The sequence below is a fragment of the Geotrypetes seraphini genome, chromosome 3 (genome assembly GCF_902459505.1).
Source record: "Geotrypetes seraphini chromosome 3, aGeoSer1.1, whole genome shotgun sequence".
NCBI lineage: Eukaryota > Metazoa > Chordata > Amphibia > Gymnophiona > Dermophiidae > Geotrypetes > Geotrypetes seraphini.
In genome coordinates, this window is record NC_047086.1 from 315,999,946 (window position 1) to 316,017,259 (window position 17,314).

The window sequence follows — 17,314 nt, forward strand, 5'->3', positions numbered from 1 at the left end:
TAGGTCACTTTCTGAACGTTTTAAAAAAAATATTATTATGAGTCCCCTAGCTTATAGGGAAGATGCTACTGGCATTTGTAATACCTGTGAGGTAGGTGTTGTGTGAGGAGTTGATGAAATAGTGAGACAGTGGCTGAGACATGTCCTCATTCAAATCCAGTTTTTCAGGTGGAACAACGCCATTTTCTTCTCCATTTAGATATCGTGTGAATCCCTCTATAGAGAGAAGTCCTGAAAAAAATGTGAAATCAAGAAAAATGTTACTTTTAGTGAATGTATTATGCATCACATAATGAAGTACTATATTTTTCACTCCATAAGATGCACCTGACCATAAGACGCACCCACCTCTAGAGGAGGAAAAACCAAGAAAAAAAATTCTGAACCAAATGGTGTGCCCTGTCCCCTGTCCCCCCTCTGGTGGTGTAGTGATAGGCTGGGACAGGGTACATCTAAGTGGTGGGCACATCTAATGGTAGGCAGCCCCAAGCCAGCCCGCCCCCAGCCAGCCTGCCATCCCCAAGCCAGCCAACCAGCCCCCCCAAACCTTTTTAAATTCTGCCCACCCATCCCCTGCTCGTGTGTCCATCAGCTCCAGCTCACCCCCCTTGCTCGTAAGCCCAGCAGCTCCAGTCAGTTTCCCTTCCTCCCTGACTCGGCACCTACCTTGCAGACAGTGTTCGCAGCCTTCGCTCTGACAGGCTCCTCGTTTCCTGGCCAGTGGCGCACAAATCAGCAGTAAACTTTACACTCGCCCACTCAGCCCCGCGCTGCTTTCCGAATGGCTGCTGTAAGTTCTCATGAGTCCTGCGAGAACCTACGGCAGCCATTTGGAAAGCAGCGTGGGGCCAAGAGGGAGAGCGTAAAACTTGCTCCTGACATCCACATTCCTGATCTGTGCGCTGCTGGCTGGGACAAAAGATGAGGGAAGGATACACACTGGACCACCAGGATAAAAAGGGGAGACAACGATGAGGGGGGCGACAAGGAGAATAATAGGCATACAGGGTTTTTTTTTTTAAAGGTGGAGTGGCGGTGGCAGCGGGCGGGTGGGTTTAAAAAGGTGGTGTTGTGGCGATGGGTGGGTTTTACAATGGTACGGGGGTAACAACATTTATACCTTCACTTCATAAGATGCACTGAGATTTCCACCCACTTTTGGGTGGAAAAAAGTGCGTCTTATGGAGCGAAAAATATTGTATCTCTTCGCATTGCTATGGATTCTATACATTTATTTATTTATTTGGTTTTATATCCCGTCCTTCCAGGAGAACTCAGAACAGGTTACATGGTGCCCAAAGTTGCATGCTCAACTATAAGCATGCTTCGGAATTGTGCGCACAAATAACTTGAATAATGAGCTCTAAACCATCAATAATTAAGTGTTAACAATCAATTATTGATGTTAACAGGAACACATTAAAATTTACGCCTGAATCTGAATGTACACTATTCTATAGGACATGGTGCCTAATTCTCAGTGTGTATCTCAAAAATGGACAAGGCCATGCACTGGCGTAGCGAGGGTGGGAGGCGCTGAGGGCAGTGGCACCCCCTCACCTTCTTCTCTGTCCCTCCTTTCCTTCCCTGCCACCCCTGCTGTGCCCGCACCCCTTCCCCTGTTTAGCTTCCCTGGCGCAAACAGCATCGCCAACATGCTGGCATCCTCCTTCCCTCTGATGTCAGTTCCTAGTTGCTGGACCCAGAAGTAACATCAGAGGGGAGCGCCGAGGTTGGAGCTGTTGTCGCACTGGCAAAGAGCTAGAGGTACGGTGGGAGGGAAGGGAAGGCGTGCATGCAGCAGGGGAGGAGTGGGAAGTAGTAGGAGTAATCTAAGGAAATACTTTTTTTTTACAGAAAGAGTGGTAGATCCATGGAACAGGCTCCCAGTACAGGTGGTGGAGACAAGCACTATGTCTGAATTCATGAAAGCCTGGGACAGGCACATGGAATCTCTTAGGGAGAGGAGGAGATAGTGGATGATGTGAATGGCAGACTGGATGGGCCATTTGGTCTTTATCTGCCGTCATGTTTCTATGATATTGTCAGCACTGCTATCTAAAGAACATTGGCTTCCAGTCATATGCTGCATTCTAAGAGATCCTTATGTTGGGCCTATAGATTCTTCCAAATTGGTCTCCCTCTATTTCTTTGCTCTATTTCTTTGCTTTCTCTTTGCTCTTTTCAACAACACTTGTTGGTTGTTCCCACTCATATCCAGAATCACTTGGATTTTGTTTGCCTCTCTTGTTTTTAAGTTGTGGGACCTGTACTGTTGAATGAGATATCATTATATATTTGCTCCAAGGCTTCTCTTCCTAAATTTAAACTATCTCTAAAAACCTATTACTATACTGAAGTCTTTTTGTCGGAGCAATTCATTGGAGTTATGTCCTTGTGCGTGGTACTGCCCTAAGGTAGCCTTAGCTACTTTATCCTTAGTTACTTGATTTTTTGTGATTCTCACCCCTTCCAAGCATGTCCTCTCTCTTTCATTAATACAATGCCACTTCGCAGTGCATTAGAATAAACTGTAACTTTCACCTTTTGTGATCCTCGTATACAGCTTTCATTTTATTTTTATTTTATGAGCTTATAAATTGTTTAGACATTTCTAGGTGAGCCCAGATCCTTTCTAGGTGAGCCTTTCTAGGTGAGCCCAGATATGATTGCACCATTACATCTAAAGGCAGACTATTCCATATATCTGGCCCCATAACTCCGGACAATCTTCTTAATTTATTAGTAGATTTATTTCTTTTTTTTATATACAAAAATATTTTACAAGCATTCACTTGTTATAAGCAAAACAGGTTAAGGGCTCCTTTTACTAAGGTGTGCTAGCGTTTTTAGCGCACGCACAAAATGACCCCGTGCTACATTGCGCAGTACACTTCTAGAATAACGCCAGCTCAATGTTGGCGTTAAGGTCTAGCGCGCGCGTCAATTTAGCGCACGCTATGCCACGTATTAAGGCCCTAACGCAACTTAGTAAAAGGAGCCCTAAGTATAACATATGCATATCAAATTCAAGTAAGAAAATAAAATATTATCCTCCTTAGACCATAAACATTGGGCGGGGGGGGGGGGGAGGGGGGCTTAAGAAGAAACAAAGGGAGAAATCTATGGTCCCCTTTTATGAAGCCACGCTAGACTTTTTTTTATCATCAGCCATGGCGGTATTAGCTCCAACGCTTATAGGAATTCTATGAGTGTCAGAGCTTTTACCGTTGAAGCTGGCAATATAAAAGCCTAGTGCAGTTTCATAAAAGGAGGGTATATTAGTAAAAAGAATTACAAAGGCGTGGAAGGGCATAATCTATGTCTGTTTTGGGCCTAAGTCGGCAGTGTCTAAAGTGCATTCTCAAAAAATACGCCTAACTGTACGTCCAGCTATTTGATCACCAAGACCGCTAAGTCGTCTATCTTTATACCCCATTCTCATCCAAAAATTTGTCCAAGTTAAAAACGCCTAGAAAAGGACCTTTCAAAATAGGAGGGGCCAGCAAAGTAATGGTAACCTAGACATGGTAACAGAGTAGTGGAGCACCTTACAGGGCACTGCTGCGAACTTCATAAAAAGGGGTGCCACATAAACATCTCATCATAACTCCCTTATAGGTCATGGTGAGCCCCCCATACACCCCCAAAACTTACTAGACCCAGCTGTCTACCACCCCAATAGTCCTCATGGCTGCAGGTGGCAGTACAGTAGGGTTTGGGGGGGGGGGGTGCACATGTTCCACTATAAATGCAGTGGTTAGAGTGACTTATGGGCCTGGGTCCTCCTCTCTATGGTTCACTAGCCTCCCCCACCACCACCACCACACACACACACACTACTTAAGCCACCTCTGTACTGCTCTACTAAGCTTTCCTATGCCAGGTGCTGATGTTCTGGAGGCAAGTATGTACGTTTCTATTCCGATTTTTATGGTGTTGGGGGGGGGGTCAGTGATCACTGGGGCAGTGTGTGGGGATCTGTACTTTCTGTCTGCAGTCTTATCTTGTCACTTTTGGATACCTTTTTGGCACTTAGACCTGGTTTTACATGGCCTAAGTCACAACATATGAGTTCCGTCCAGGCAACCTCGTTAAACTTTTGGTTATACTTGCAGTATGACTAAGTTTAGATTAGCCCACGTCCTGCCCAAATCCCGTCCTCACCACTCCTCCTAAAACACCCCTTTTAGCTCTGGTCGTACAGCAACACTAAAAAGGCCTAAGTCATTTTAAGATTCATCTAAAACCCAGTTTGGGTGGATAACCTTGGTGGAATCCCATGTAGGAATTGGGGTTGATGTGTACTGGGGGGAGGGTAAAGGGCTTAGGTGCGTCACTGCACCGAGCCAGGGTGAGGTCTTTGTGTCACTTTAGGGCTCACTTGGATTAAAGTTAAGAGTAATTAACTCAATGTTTTGGGTTGAGAGAAGTTGCCAGGGTAGCACAGACTAGCCTTCAAATAAGAATGTGTTATGGTTATTTAAGGGTTTGCAAAATTGCAGTGTGATAAACAAGCCGCGGCTAGTTTCCACAAAATATATCTGAGTTGTGTTCAATTAATGTTAAGCTAGCAAGTTTGTCTGACTGCATTGCGAATGCCGAGGTTATGCTCAAATGTCCTTAATTTATTGGGTCACAGCCAAAAATAGTTTATATCTCTCTTGAGTTAACTTTGTGATAGCAGGATAAATCTAGATTTTTTTTGTCCATGAGAAAGCACTTCAGATTTGCGAAAATAAAAGTCTCATCAGAGCATTTAAATCCTGCTCCAACATGTAGATCATACAGGAGTCTCTGAGAGAGATTCTTCTAAAAACGCAGGTAAATTATTTGTATCTAAATCAAGTCCCTTATTCTGCCCCTCTGGTTTATCAGGTGATTTATTTTTGAAGCATTCAGAATACAAAAAAAATCCATTTAATAGAGGAATAGCTTCTGGGGCATATTTAAGACATTGAGTCAAATACTGTTTAAACAAATCACCAGGCTGAATACCAGAGGGTCTAGGAAAATTCAGTAATTAGCAGATTTATTTCAATGTTTAGGGTCATTGTGTTGCTGCATGACCAACTTTAAGCTGGATGGATGGCCTGATATTTTTTTTTGTCTATAGATTTATGTACAGTTTAAAAGCCAAACTCTTGGCTCCATCAGTAACCATTGCTAATCATTCCATATACACCCTCAAATCTGTCATGCTCTTTAAACAATCACATATTGGTCCTCCCAGGCCCAAAATATGCCAAATGGGAAGGGACCAAAAACTCAGCTTTCTTTTTCCTTACCCCTGCTTTATGCAACAGTCTGCCCCTTCACTTATGATCTAACCTTTACTGACACAATTTAGGTCGGTATTAAAACACATGTTTTTTTCACAACAACTGTTAAAGTTATTTTATTTGATATACTGCCATTTTTAACAAAACAAAAAAGTCAAATCAAAGCGGTGTACAAAAAATAAAAACAGTGGGCAATATTTAAAATAAAAACATAACAAGGGGTGTGTACACAAACAAATTAACCAAACTAGACACAAGAGGACAAAAAGGGCAGGAAAGCTTAACAATATCTTAAGGGAAAACCAGGCAGGATAGGAACAAGAGGGTAGGATGCAGAAAGAATAGGAAAAAAAGAAAAGTAAAGATAAGCGTAAGATGGAGACTACCTGGTCACAATCAATATGAAAAAGTTATAAGGAAATTAACTACCTAGTCAGTTATTGAGAAAATGTTTTCCATTGTGAATGTTGGTTGCAACCCGTTCTGAGCTACTGGGAGCAGGGCCGCCATCAGAAATTTCTGGGCCCCTTACTGAGCAATCCTATTGGGCCCCCACAACGCACCCCTTCCCCCCCACTTTTGTCCGGGGGGGGGGGGTGCTATCAGGAAATCGGCAGGGGACAAAAAAAAGTATGACAGCAGTGTTTATTGTTTATTGTTGTGCACAGAAGCATAATACAGGAATTTGTGCTATGGTGGCCTAGGACCAATGTTTCCTCTAAGGATTGATGAGGTGTGTGCAAAAAAAAAAAAAGCATGAGCGACAAGTTACATACTCCACAAATTTATGAGCAGGCGCGGAGGACGCATTTTTAAACAAATGTAGTTTATCCTTGTACTCCTTATGTATTTTTAATCATCTATGGATATGTTTGTATGTTTATTGTTTAAATGGTTTTATTTCCCCAAATTTATTTTTGTTATACGCATTGAAAATATTTGATATTGCGTTTAAATCAAAATCTCAATAAACTTGAAACGAGTGCCCGTGAGATTGTGGGAGAGTTAAATACTCAAAACTTAGAAGAACAACAATTTACTTAAAGTTTTTTGCTACGCCAGCTTTCTGGTATCTTTACATACAGTGGCGTACCTAGCATATGTAACACCCGGGGCCCATCATTTTTTGGCACCCCCCCCCATCTGTAAGAAAAACATGATTTTTAGTAACAAACCACACGTCACACATGAGTACCTAGGAAAAGGCAGCATCTTACATATTGCAGTGAGCAGTACATCAATACACCCATTGTAAAACTAAACAAGCCAGACCAGCACAGCTCGATCCTACATCGTCAATCCTAACAGAAAACCATGTCTTTCAAACACACAGAACACAGAAAACACCTTCGCCTAGTATGGAATATGTCATCACAAACGAACCCCTCCCCCTTTTGCAAAACTGTAGTGTGGATTTTAGCCACGGTGGTAACAGCCCTGAAGCTCATAGAATTCTGAGCATCAGAGCTGCTACCACCACGGCTGGCGCTAAAAAACCCTCCACAGTTTTGTAAAAGGGGGGATAAAATAGAAATACACAGTTTCAACGCTCTAGCTCAGAGATGCCCAAACTTTTTGGGCTTGCGAGCTACTTTAAAATGACCAAGTCAAAATGATCTACCAAAAATAAAATTAAAAAACACAAAGCACACTATACGCTGAGAAAAAGTTAATTATCATTCCTATTCTGGGTTTTTTAAAGAGGTCAAGGCAGATGACTCTATGCAGTCACCTCAGTAACAACCATACAAAAATGGACAAATATACCCCCCATCCTTTTTATTAAACCACAATAGCAGTTTTTAGCGCAGGGAACTGCGCTAAATGCCCAGCGCTGCTCTCGACGCTCATAGGCTCCCTGCACTAAAAAACACTATTGCGATTTAGTAAAAGGGGGCCATAGTGCAAAATATAGATAGCATATATAAATTCAGGCACATTTTGATCACTAAATTGAAAATAAAATCATTTTCCTACCTTTGTTTGGTAATTTCATCAGTCTCTGGTTGCACTTTATTCTTCTGACTGTGCATCCAATACTTCCTCCCTTCTTTCAGCCTCCTGTATGCTTCCTCTCCTCCAGACCTCATTTCCTCCCCCAACTTTTTCTTTCTTTCTCTATGTCTGTCTTTCTCTGATTCTGTGCCCCATTTTTTTGCTTTGTTTCTGGTTCCCTGTCCCCCCCCCCTTCTTTCTTTCTTCCTTCCTTCCTCCATGCCCCATTTTTTGCTTTTTTTTCTGGCTCTCTGTCCCCCCCCACACACACACCTTCTTTCTTCCTTCCTGCCTCCCCCATGCCACCACCGCCGCGGAATAGGCTGCTGCTGCTGCCGCTATCGGGAACAAGCCATCTCCCTGCTTCTCTTCTGCACAGGGCCGACCAACTTTCGCCGCCCGACATCAATTCTAACGTCGGAAAGGACGTTCCGGGCAGCCAGGCAGCGATTGGCTAGCCAGAACGTCCTCTCGACGTCAGAATTAACATCCTCTCGACGTCAGAATTGACGTCGGGCCGCGAGAGTTGGTCGGCCCTGCAGGGAAGAGAAGCAGGGAGATCAAAGAACACGGTGCCAGCCTGATCCCCGATGGCAGCAGTGAGAAGGGAAGGGAAGCTGGTTGGGCACCACTGCTCTAGACGAGCCGCATTCTAGGGAGAACAGTGGACCGCCCCCCCCCCCCCCCTTGGTACACCACTGGAGCAGCAGCATGTCTGGCCGGCTCGTTTGTTCAAAGCCGCGGGTGGCGGCTCCTTGCGAGATCCGTGCCTGCGTCTGTTGTGACATCAGAGAGGCTTCCGATGCAGGAGTGGATAGCGCAAGGAGCCGCCAACCCGCGGCTTTGAACGAACGAGCCGGCTGCTGCTCCAAAAGGAAGAGAATGATGCCTCCAGACCGCGGGCCGCAAATAAAACCTGGAGAGCCACACGCGGGCCGCGTGTTTGAGACCGCTGCCTTAGAGGGAACACTGCCTAGGACCCTGGGGGAGCCCGGGCCCCCTGTCACCTCCGGGCCCCTGAATGCAGGACTGGTAGTACTGCCCTGATGGCGGCCCTGACTGGGAGGATGGGATAGAAATCTAATAAATAAATATTGCAGAGATATAGGGCTCCTTTTACTACGGTGCGCTAGCGTTTTTAGCGCATGCAGGAAATTACCGTGCGCTACGCTTCTAGAACTAATGCCAGCTCAATGGTCTAGCGAGTGCGGCAATGTAGCACGTGCTATTCCGCGCGTTAAAGCCCTAACGCGGCTTAGTAAAAGGAGCCCAAAGACTCCGTAGTCACAAGTCATGGCAAAAGTTGTGAAGTGACAAACTATTAGGAACTAGGTTCAAATGCCATTTTGAAATACGAGTAATAAGCCTTCAAATGAGACTTAAACGACTTCAGAGAATTCCAGAAAGTTGGAGTCATTAAAGAGAAACTAGAGTCTCTGTAAATATCCAAAAACAGCTGCCTACATGATGGAATAGACAGTAAGGATTGATTTGAGGAACGCAGCTCTCTCCTGGGTGAATAGGGAATCGAATGAGAAATAAGAATAGAGGAAGACCAGAGTCCAGAATCTGAAAAGCGAGAAGGTTATATTTGAAAGATATCTTAAAAGAGATCGGAAGCATGCGCTCAAGTCTGAGAAGCGGAGTGATGTGATCGAATTTTGAGAGATTATAAAGAAGCCCGAGCGCAGTATTTTGTACTAGCTGGAGTCGACGCAGTTGGTATTGCGGAAGTCCAATAAGTAGTGAATTGCAATAATCCAATCTAGAAATAACTAGTGAATGCACAAGGATTCATAAAGAATTGGGATTTAATAGTGACCTGACCGAGCGAAGCTGACAAAGCTTTAGAAAAGAAGATGAAACTACATTGGAGATGTGCAAGTGAAACGACAAGGTAGAATCCAAGGTGACACCTAGGATTTTAAATGATGTTGAATATGATAAAAGATTACGCTTCAAACTAAAAGTACGACCTGGCAAGCTCAGCGCACACTTAATTGGTGAAAAGATCATGGTAGTTTTGCAAGAATTGATTTTTAATCTATTTGTGGTTAGCCAGTCAAAAATCTCATCCAGTTTTATAGATATCAGAGAATAGTCTCTTGTCTAATCAAGAGGATGCAATAACTTCATATCATCAGCATAAATGAAAAAGGTGAACCAAGAGCCTCTAGCAAAAGTGTTAGGGACGTGAGAAAGATATCAATTTGTACTGATTCGTGTTGATTTGGATTTATTTATTTCATATAACAGTTTTAGTGGATATGCTTTAGAAATGTTAATTTCATTAATGCTTTCAAGCTCTGCCAGTGGCGGATCTGTGAAGTGTGCTATGCCGGGAGTTGTATTAAGACCTGCACTAAAATATGACTGTTTGATATCAGGCTGCTTCAGAGACTTTTCTATCTCTTAAATTTGTTTTATTTTATTTTTAACTTTTTATGTTCTTTCATTATTTCTATTTGCTATTTTTTTGATCTTGGAAATTTATTATATGTTATTATTACATATTTTTAGTTTATCAGGTACTTTAGCTAGATTGTGAGCCTTCGGGACAGATAGGGTAGTTTTTTCTCAAGTACCTAATTTCATTTTAGTTTGATACTTTGTAAACCGCTTAGGTCAGTAAAATGCAGGAGCGGTATATCAAATCTTAAATAAACATAAAGAGAATAGGCCCAAGAACAGAACCCTGTGGAACACCAGATAAAAACGGATGGAAAGAATACCAGAATGAGAAACAGAAAAGGTCCAATCTGTCAGATAAGAACTAAACCATTCAGAATATAAGGGGCTGCTGAAAGGTTCTCAGCCCAACCAAGAAGAGAATGATGTGGAGCCATGAAACCTACAAATTATTCCACATTTTTCTTGACACTTTTCATTTCAACGATATGAAACAAAAGGTGTCAAGAAAAGTGTGGCATAACTTGCAAATTTCGTAGTTCCACATCATTTTCTTCTTGGTAGGGCAGAGAACTTTTCAGCGGCCCCTCGTGGCATTTGGAGACAATCTAGGAAACTAATCTGTTTCTCTTTAAGGTGGATGGTGGATGAATGCAGGGAGAGATATGAACAGAATACCCAACTGTTCCCTCCCCCACCCTTTGCTAAATAAAGTAACAGGTTACATTTACCTTCCCCCTCCCCCTTTCATAAAACTGCAAAAGCGGTTTTTAGCGCCGACTGGCGCGCTGAATGCTCTCTGCTGCTCCCGACACTCATAGAGTTCCTATACAACACTGCTCTTTTACAGATCAGTATTCATAGTAACATAGTAGATGACGGCAGATAAAGACCCGAATGGTCCATCCAGTCTGCCCAACCTGATTCAATTTAATTTTTTTTTTTTTTTTTTCTTCTTAGCTATTTCTGGGCAAGAATCCAAAGCTTTACCTGGTACTATGCTTGGGTTCCAACTGCCGAAATCTCTGTTAAGACTTACTCCAGCCCATCTACACCCTCCCAGCCATTGAAGCCCTCCCCTGCCATCCTCCACCAAACGGCCATACACAGACACAGACCGTGCAAGTCTGCCCAGTAACTGGCCTAGTTCAATATTTAATATTATTTTCTGATTCTAAATCTTCTGTGTTCATCCCACGCTTCTTTGAACTCAGTCACAGTTTTACTCTCCACCACCTCTCTCGGGAGCGCATTCCAGGCACCCACCACCCTCTCCGTAAAGTAGAATTTCCTAACATTGCCCCTGAATCTACCACCCCTCAACCTCAAATTATGTCCTCTGGTTTTACCATTTTCCTTTCTCTGGAAAAGATTTTGTTCTACGTTAATACCCTTTAAGTATTTGAACGTCTGAATCATATCTCCCCTGTCTCTCCTTTCCTCTAGGGTATACATATTCAGGGCTTCCAGTCTCTCCTCATACGTCTTCTGGCGCAAGCCTCCTATCATTTTCGTCGCCCTCCTCTGGACCGCCTCAAGTCTTCTTACGTCTTTCGCCAGATACGGTCTCCAAAACTGAACACAATACTCCAAGTGGGGCCTCACCAATGACCTGTACAGGGGCATCAACACCTTCTTCCTTCTACTGACTACGCCTCTCTTTATACAGCCCAGAATCCTTCTGGCAGCAGCCACTGCCTTGTCACACTGTTTTTTCGCCTTTAGATCTTCGGACACTATCACCCCAAGGTCCCTCTCCCCGTCCGTGCATATCAGCTTCTCTCCTCCCAGCATATTCGGTTCCTTCCTATTATTAATCCCCAAATGCATTACTCTGCATTGAATTTTAGTTGCCAGGCATTAGACCATTCCTCTAACTTTTGCAGATCCTTTTTCATATTCTCCACTCCCTCTTCGGTGTCTACTCTGTTACAAATCTTGATATCATCTGCAAAAAGGCACACTTTTCCTTCTAACCCTTCAGCAATGTCACTTACATACATATTGAACAGGATTGGCCCCAGCACCGAACCCTGAGGGACTCCACTAGTCACCTTTCCTTCCTTCGAGCGACTTCCATTAACCACCACCCTCTGGCGTCTGTCCGACAGCCAGTTTCTGACCCAGTTCACCACTTTGGGTCCTAACTTCAGCCCTTCAAGTTTGTTCAACAGCCTCCTATGAGGAACTGTATCAAAGGCTTTGCTGAAATCCAAGTAAATTACATCTAGCATATGTCCTCGATCCAGCTCTCTGGTCACCCAATCAAAAAATTCAATCAGGTTCGTTTGGCACGATTTACCTTTTGTAAAGCCATGTTGCCTCGGATCCTGTAACCCATTAGATTCATATTCCTAAATCTATATGATGAAAATAAACCCTGCTCTATTGCAAAGAGAAGTAAAGATAATGCTCCCCTGTTGTATTGTTAAAACTGAAATTTCAGGCATTTACTACTGTTGTAGCATGACCCTGTTTATAGTCCCTGTGCTTTTTATAGCTCTTCACTTGTCATATCTAATAATTGGCCGAGAGAGGGTAAATGTTTCAATTAAGTAAGAGTTAGAAAGGAGACGCATCATATTCTTAGTGATACTGGAAGGTTTGCAGTGCTGTAGGATTTAACAAATTCTATTTTTATAGTTATGTTTTTGTGTTTCACAGAGGAAAAAAATGTCAGGTAGGAGGCAAAGGGTGGGAGTGAAGGGCCACTACTCTGACTGGAGGAGAGTCACGAGTGGTGTTCCGCAGAGGTCGGTACTCGGGCCGCTGCTGTTCAATTTATTTATAAATGATCTAGAAACAGGGACAAAGTGTGAAGTTATAAAATTCGCAGATGACACAAAACTATTTAGTGGGGTTAGGACTAAAGAGGACTGTGAAGATTTACAAAGGGACCTGAACAAACTGGGAGAGTAGGCAAAATGATGGCAGATGAAGTTCAATGTAGAGAAATGTAAAGTCTTCCATGTAGGAAACAGAAACCTGATGTACAGCTATACGATGGGAGGGCTGGTAATGGGTGAAAGTAGCCTAGAAAAGGACTTGGGAGTACTGGTGGACAAGACAATAAAGCAGTCGGCACAGTGCACAGCGGCCTCTAAGAAGGTGAACAGAATGCTAGGTACTATCAAGAAAGGTATTACAACCAGAACAAAATAAGTTATCCTGCCGTTGTATCAGGCGATGGTGAACCCACATCTGGAGTACTGTGTCCAATATTGGTCGCCATACCTTAAGAAGGATATGGCGATACTTGAGAGGGCTCAGAAAAAAGCGACACGATTGATAAAGGGTTAGGAAATCCTTTCATATGCTGAGAAACTGGGGCTCTTTTCCCAGGAAGACATGGTAACATAGAAACATAGAAAAAGACGGCAGATAAGGGCCGCGGCCCATCTAGTCTGCCCACCCCAATGATCCTCCCCTATTTAACTCTGTGCAGAGATCCCACGTGACGATCCCATTTCTTCTTAAAATCAGGCACGCTGCTTGCCTCGATCACCTGAAGTGGAAGTCTATTCCAGCGATCAACCACTCTTTCGGTGAAAAAGTATTTCCTGGTGTCGACATGCAATTTCCCACCCCTGATTTTCCATGGATGTCCTCTTGTCGCCGTCGGACCTTTGAAAAAAAAGAAATCCTCTTCTACCTCGATACGGCCCGTGAGGTACTTGAACGTCTCGATCAGATCTCCTCTCTCTCTGCGTTCCTCTAGTGAGTATAGCCGCAATTTATCCAGCCGTTCCTCGTACGGGAGATCTTTGAGTCCCGAGACCATCCGGGTGGCCATTCGCTGGACTGACTCAAGTCTCAGTATATCCTTGCGGTAATGAGGCCTCCAGAATTGCACACAATATTCTAGATGGGGCCTCACCATGGATCTATACAACGGCATAATGACTTCAGGCTTACGGCTGACGAAACTCCTACATATACATCCTATAATCTGCCTGGCCTTAGATGAAGCCCGCTCCACTTGATTGGCAGTCTTCATGTCTTCACTGATGATCACCCCTAAGTCCCGTTCTGCAACAGTCCTTGCTAGGATCTCGCCATTTAGGGTGTAAGTCTCGCATGGATTTTGACTGCTGAGGTGCATGACTTTGCATTTCTTGGCATTGAAACTCAGTTGCCAGGTCCTAGACCATTGCTCCAATAGGAGTAGGTCGTGTTTCATATTGTTCGTTGTGCTCTTGCTTGTTATATTACATAGTTTGGCGTCATCGGCAAATAACGTTATTTTACCTCGAAGCCCCTCAGCCAAGTCCCTTATAAAGATATTGAAAAGGATCGGGCCTAAGACCGAGCCCTGTGGCACTCCGCTGATCACTGCCGTCGTTACAGAGGGGATGCCGTTCACCACCACCCTCTGAAGCCTACCACTAAGCCAGTCCCCAACCCATTTTGTCAAAGTGTCTCCTAATCCTATAGAACTCATTTTGCACAACAACCTGCGGTGTGGGACACTATCAAATGCTTTGCTGAAGTCCAAGTATACAATGTCCAAGGATTCTCCAACATCGAGCTTCCCCGTCACCCAGTCAAAGAAGCTGATCAAGTTGGATTGGCAGGATTTCCCCTTAGTAAATCCATGTTGACGGGGATCCCATAGATTCTCCTCATCCAGGATCTTATCTAATTGTTGTTTGATTAGGGTTTCCATTAGTTTACTCACTATAGATGTGAGACTCACTAGTCTGTAGTTCTCAGCCTCTGTCTTGCAACCCTTTTTGTGGAGTGGAACGACGTTAGCCGTTTTCCAGTCCAACGGGACTCTACCTGTACTAAGGGAGAGATTGAAAAGTGCGGATAGTGGTTCCGCCAGGACGTCCCTTAACTCCCTGAGCACCCTGGGGTGTAGGTTGTCTGGCCCCATTGCTTTGTTAACCTTGAGTTTAGACAGCTCACAGTAGACACTGCTTGTAGTAAACTTGAAATTACTAAACGGGTCTCCTGAGCCATTCTTTTTCTGTAGATGAGGGCCGGAACCTGGCGCCTCGCGGGTGAAGACCGAGCAGAAGTATTCGTTTAACAATTCAGCTCTCTGCTCTATCAATCTCTCTCTTTTTCTATGGAGCTATCAATGTGTCTCTTTTCCTATCAAGCTATCAAGAGAGAACCAGAGTGCCAAGCCAAGAGCCAAGAGATAGCTAGATAGAAAGAGAGAGAGAGGGCCAAGACCCCTCTCCTGATAGCTTGATAGGAAAAGAGACACATTGATAGCTCCATAGAAAAAGAGAGAGATTGATAGAGCAGAGAGCAGGCTTTTATACCTTGGAATCTTATTCTGACTAGAGAAAACATTGTATCTCCCAATATCTTTCTGTTTAGAACTTGCAAACTGTTTGAGACAATGGTCAATTTAATTGACAAAGGAGAGTGTGACATCTGCAAGCATGGTGATGGGATTAAGTCTCTGGCTTGATCTGTGCACCATTGTCCTAAGCACCCTCTTAATCAGACATTAACACCTTTTAGCTAGTCATGATTCAATCAGGAAAACTTAACACAGTTTCCCTGCACTAAGGGTCTATCTGCCTTCCCATGCCAGGGTCAGATTGATATAATTTCCCATAAGCCTCTAGGCTGACAACCCCAAATTGGGTACAAGGCTCCATTTTCTGATTTAAAACCACCCCATTTTAGAGCACACCTTAAAAACCTGCAAGATCACCCATTCGGCTCTATTTCATGCCTTAGTGGTTTTTTATGATATCACAGAAAGTGACACCATAATCACTCAGACCAGCTTTGTGTTTCTGTGCAGAGAGAAAACCCTGTTATTTTGCTGTTTATTCCACACTGTCTGTTGGTATCACAAGGAGAGAGGGAGTGGAGTGTGGAGAGAGGGAAGGGCGTGGGCTGTGCTTCTGATGGGATGGAAATTGCTGACAAATCAGTAAGATGTGCATTTAGTTAAACAAAAGCTTTTTAAGCAGGCTTCTCCTGAATAAACTTTTTAGCTGTAACAAAATTCTTCATGCAATGATTTTGTGAAAGTTACCGTAAAAAACTGATTTTTTTTAAAAAAACAAGCTTGGAGGAGTGAAGTTAAAAAATAAAAATAAATGATAGGGAAAAACAAACTGTTTATGCTCCTTAGAGGGGCAGTGTTGGGCGACTGACGTCATTTCCTGTCATGTGACACATCCAATATGGCAGCAAATAGTGCAAAACAGAAAGTGACGTACAGAACTCCAGTGCATGCTGCCATCTTGAAAAGGGGGCATGGTCTGTGCAGAGTATGTCGTCACTTCCCGTCACATCATCAAAAGGGGTAGGGTTATGCAAAATGGGCAGGATTAGGGACATGTTTATATAAATAGGGTGATATCATCAAAGGGAGCTTGTGCTATATTCAAGTTGAGTTGTCTTTGCTATAAAGTCATGTATGGCACTGCCCTGCTCTATTTGGCTGACAGATTTCTTATAGCATCCTATAAGTATAGTAGAAGATCACATGCCTTGCTCACTTTTCCATCCGTTCAGGATTGCAAAAGCAAGAAATTTCTTGATCGTACATTAGCATATCAGGCAGTTTCCCACGATAAAGAATTTCAATTGTTGTTGCCTACAGCATGTTCTTATAGACATTTTAGAACCCAGTTGAAAACTCATCTCTTTACAAAATATTCTATTGTGTTTCCTTTGTTATCTCTATTTATAATCTTTTGTAAACCGCGTTGAACTTATGGTTATGCGGTCTAGAAGCACGATGCTATGTTATGCTATATACTGTCATCACGAGGCAGGAAAAAAGGTCCTCTCTGCTCAGTTTGATGTATGGCCACCCTTCATTTGGAGAGGGAAATACCAAGCAAATGTGGATTACAGTAAAAAAAAAAAAAAACCACAGCTCTTTAGAAGTCTTCGTCAGGAGTCCACAAACTGTCAGCATATGTTTGATTATACAATAAAACAGGGGAAGCAATTCCACAAAATCAAACAGGCAAGAGCAAAGTGGAAATGTCCAATCAGATTGGTGCACAAAAAAGTGTCTTTCAACTCATCTGATGAATCCAATGGCCTTTATTAATCCAAATTAGCTCATACATCCAAAGCAACTCAACGACTCGACATGATCATGTTTCGGCCACCCGGCCTGCATCAGGAGTCTTAGGAGTCTTTGGGTATCAAATCGTCTCAAATGGTCTAAAGCAAAACGAACAAACCGTTGCTCCGAAACTGTAACACCACAGAATAACACAGCTTCACTGCAAAATACATTCCCCCCTCCCTGGATGTGTGTAAAAATCAATTAAGAATTAAAGACTTATTCAATTAATCAGTTTTAACAAATTCCACTAATGGACCCCATGTTTCCTTAAATTTTTTATTATGTCCCAATTGTTCAGAATCCATTTTTTCAAATCTATAATATTGACATAAAGTTTCCCACCAAAAGTTAAAGTTCAATCTGTCCCAGTTCTTCCAATTAACTGCATAGCTACCCCGTCATAATAATAATAAGTCTGTTTTTGTTTGTATCAACTGGACTTTTAGCTTGCAATAAAGTCCCAAATAAAACAATGTCATACGACAGTGGAATAGAAGCCTCCAATATCCTATTAATTTTTCCCCAAATAGACTTCCAAAAGTTGAGTATCAAGGGCCAATGAAACAAG

At 43.1% G+C, this 17,314-nt stretch overlaps 1 protein-coding gene across 11 annotated transcripts in view; it reads right to left on the reverse strand.

Moving 5' to 3' along the window:
* The window catches only part of PLCB1 (phospholipase C beta 1), a 1,208,816-nt gene that overhangs the window by 478,692 nt on the left and 712,810 nt on the right, over positions 1 to 17,314 (reverse strand). For all 11 annotated transcript variants that reach the window (XM_033937380.1, XM_033937379.1, XM_033937383.1 and 8 more), the window contains one exon: positions 85 to 231. In XM_033937380.1, coding sequence (XP_033793271.1) covers positions 85 to 231 — 147 coding nt within the window. The remainder of the gene's footprint in view (positions 1 to 84; positions 232 to 17,314) is intronic.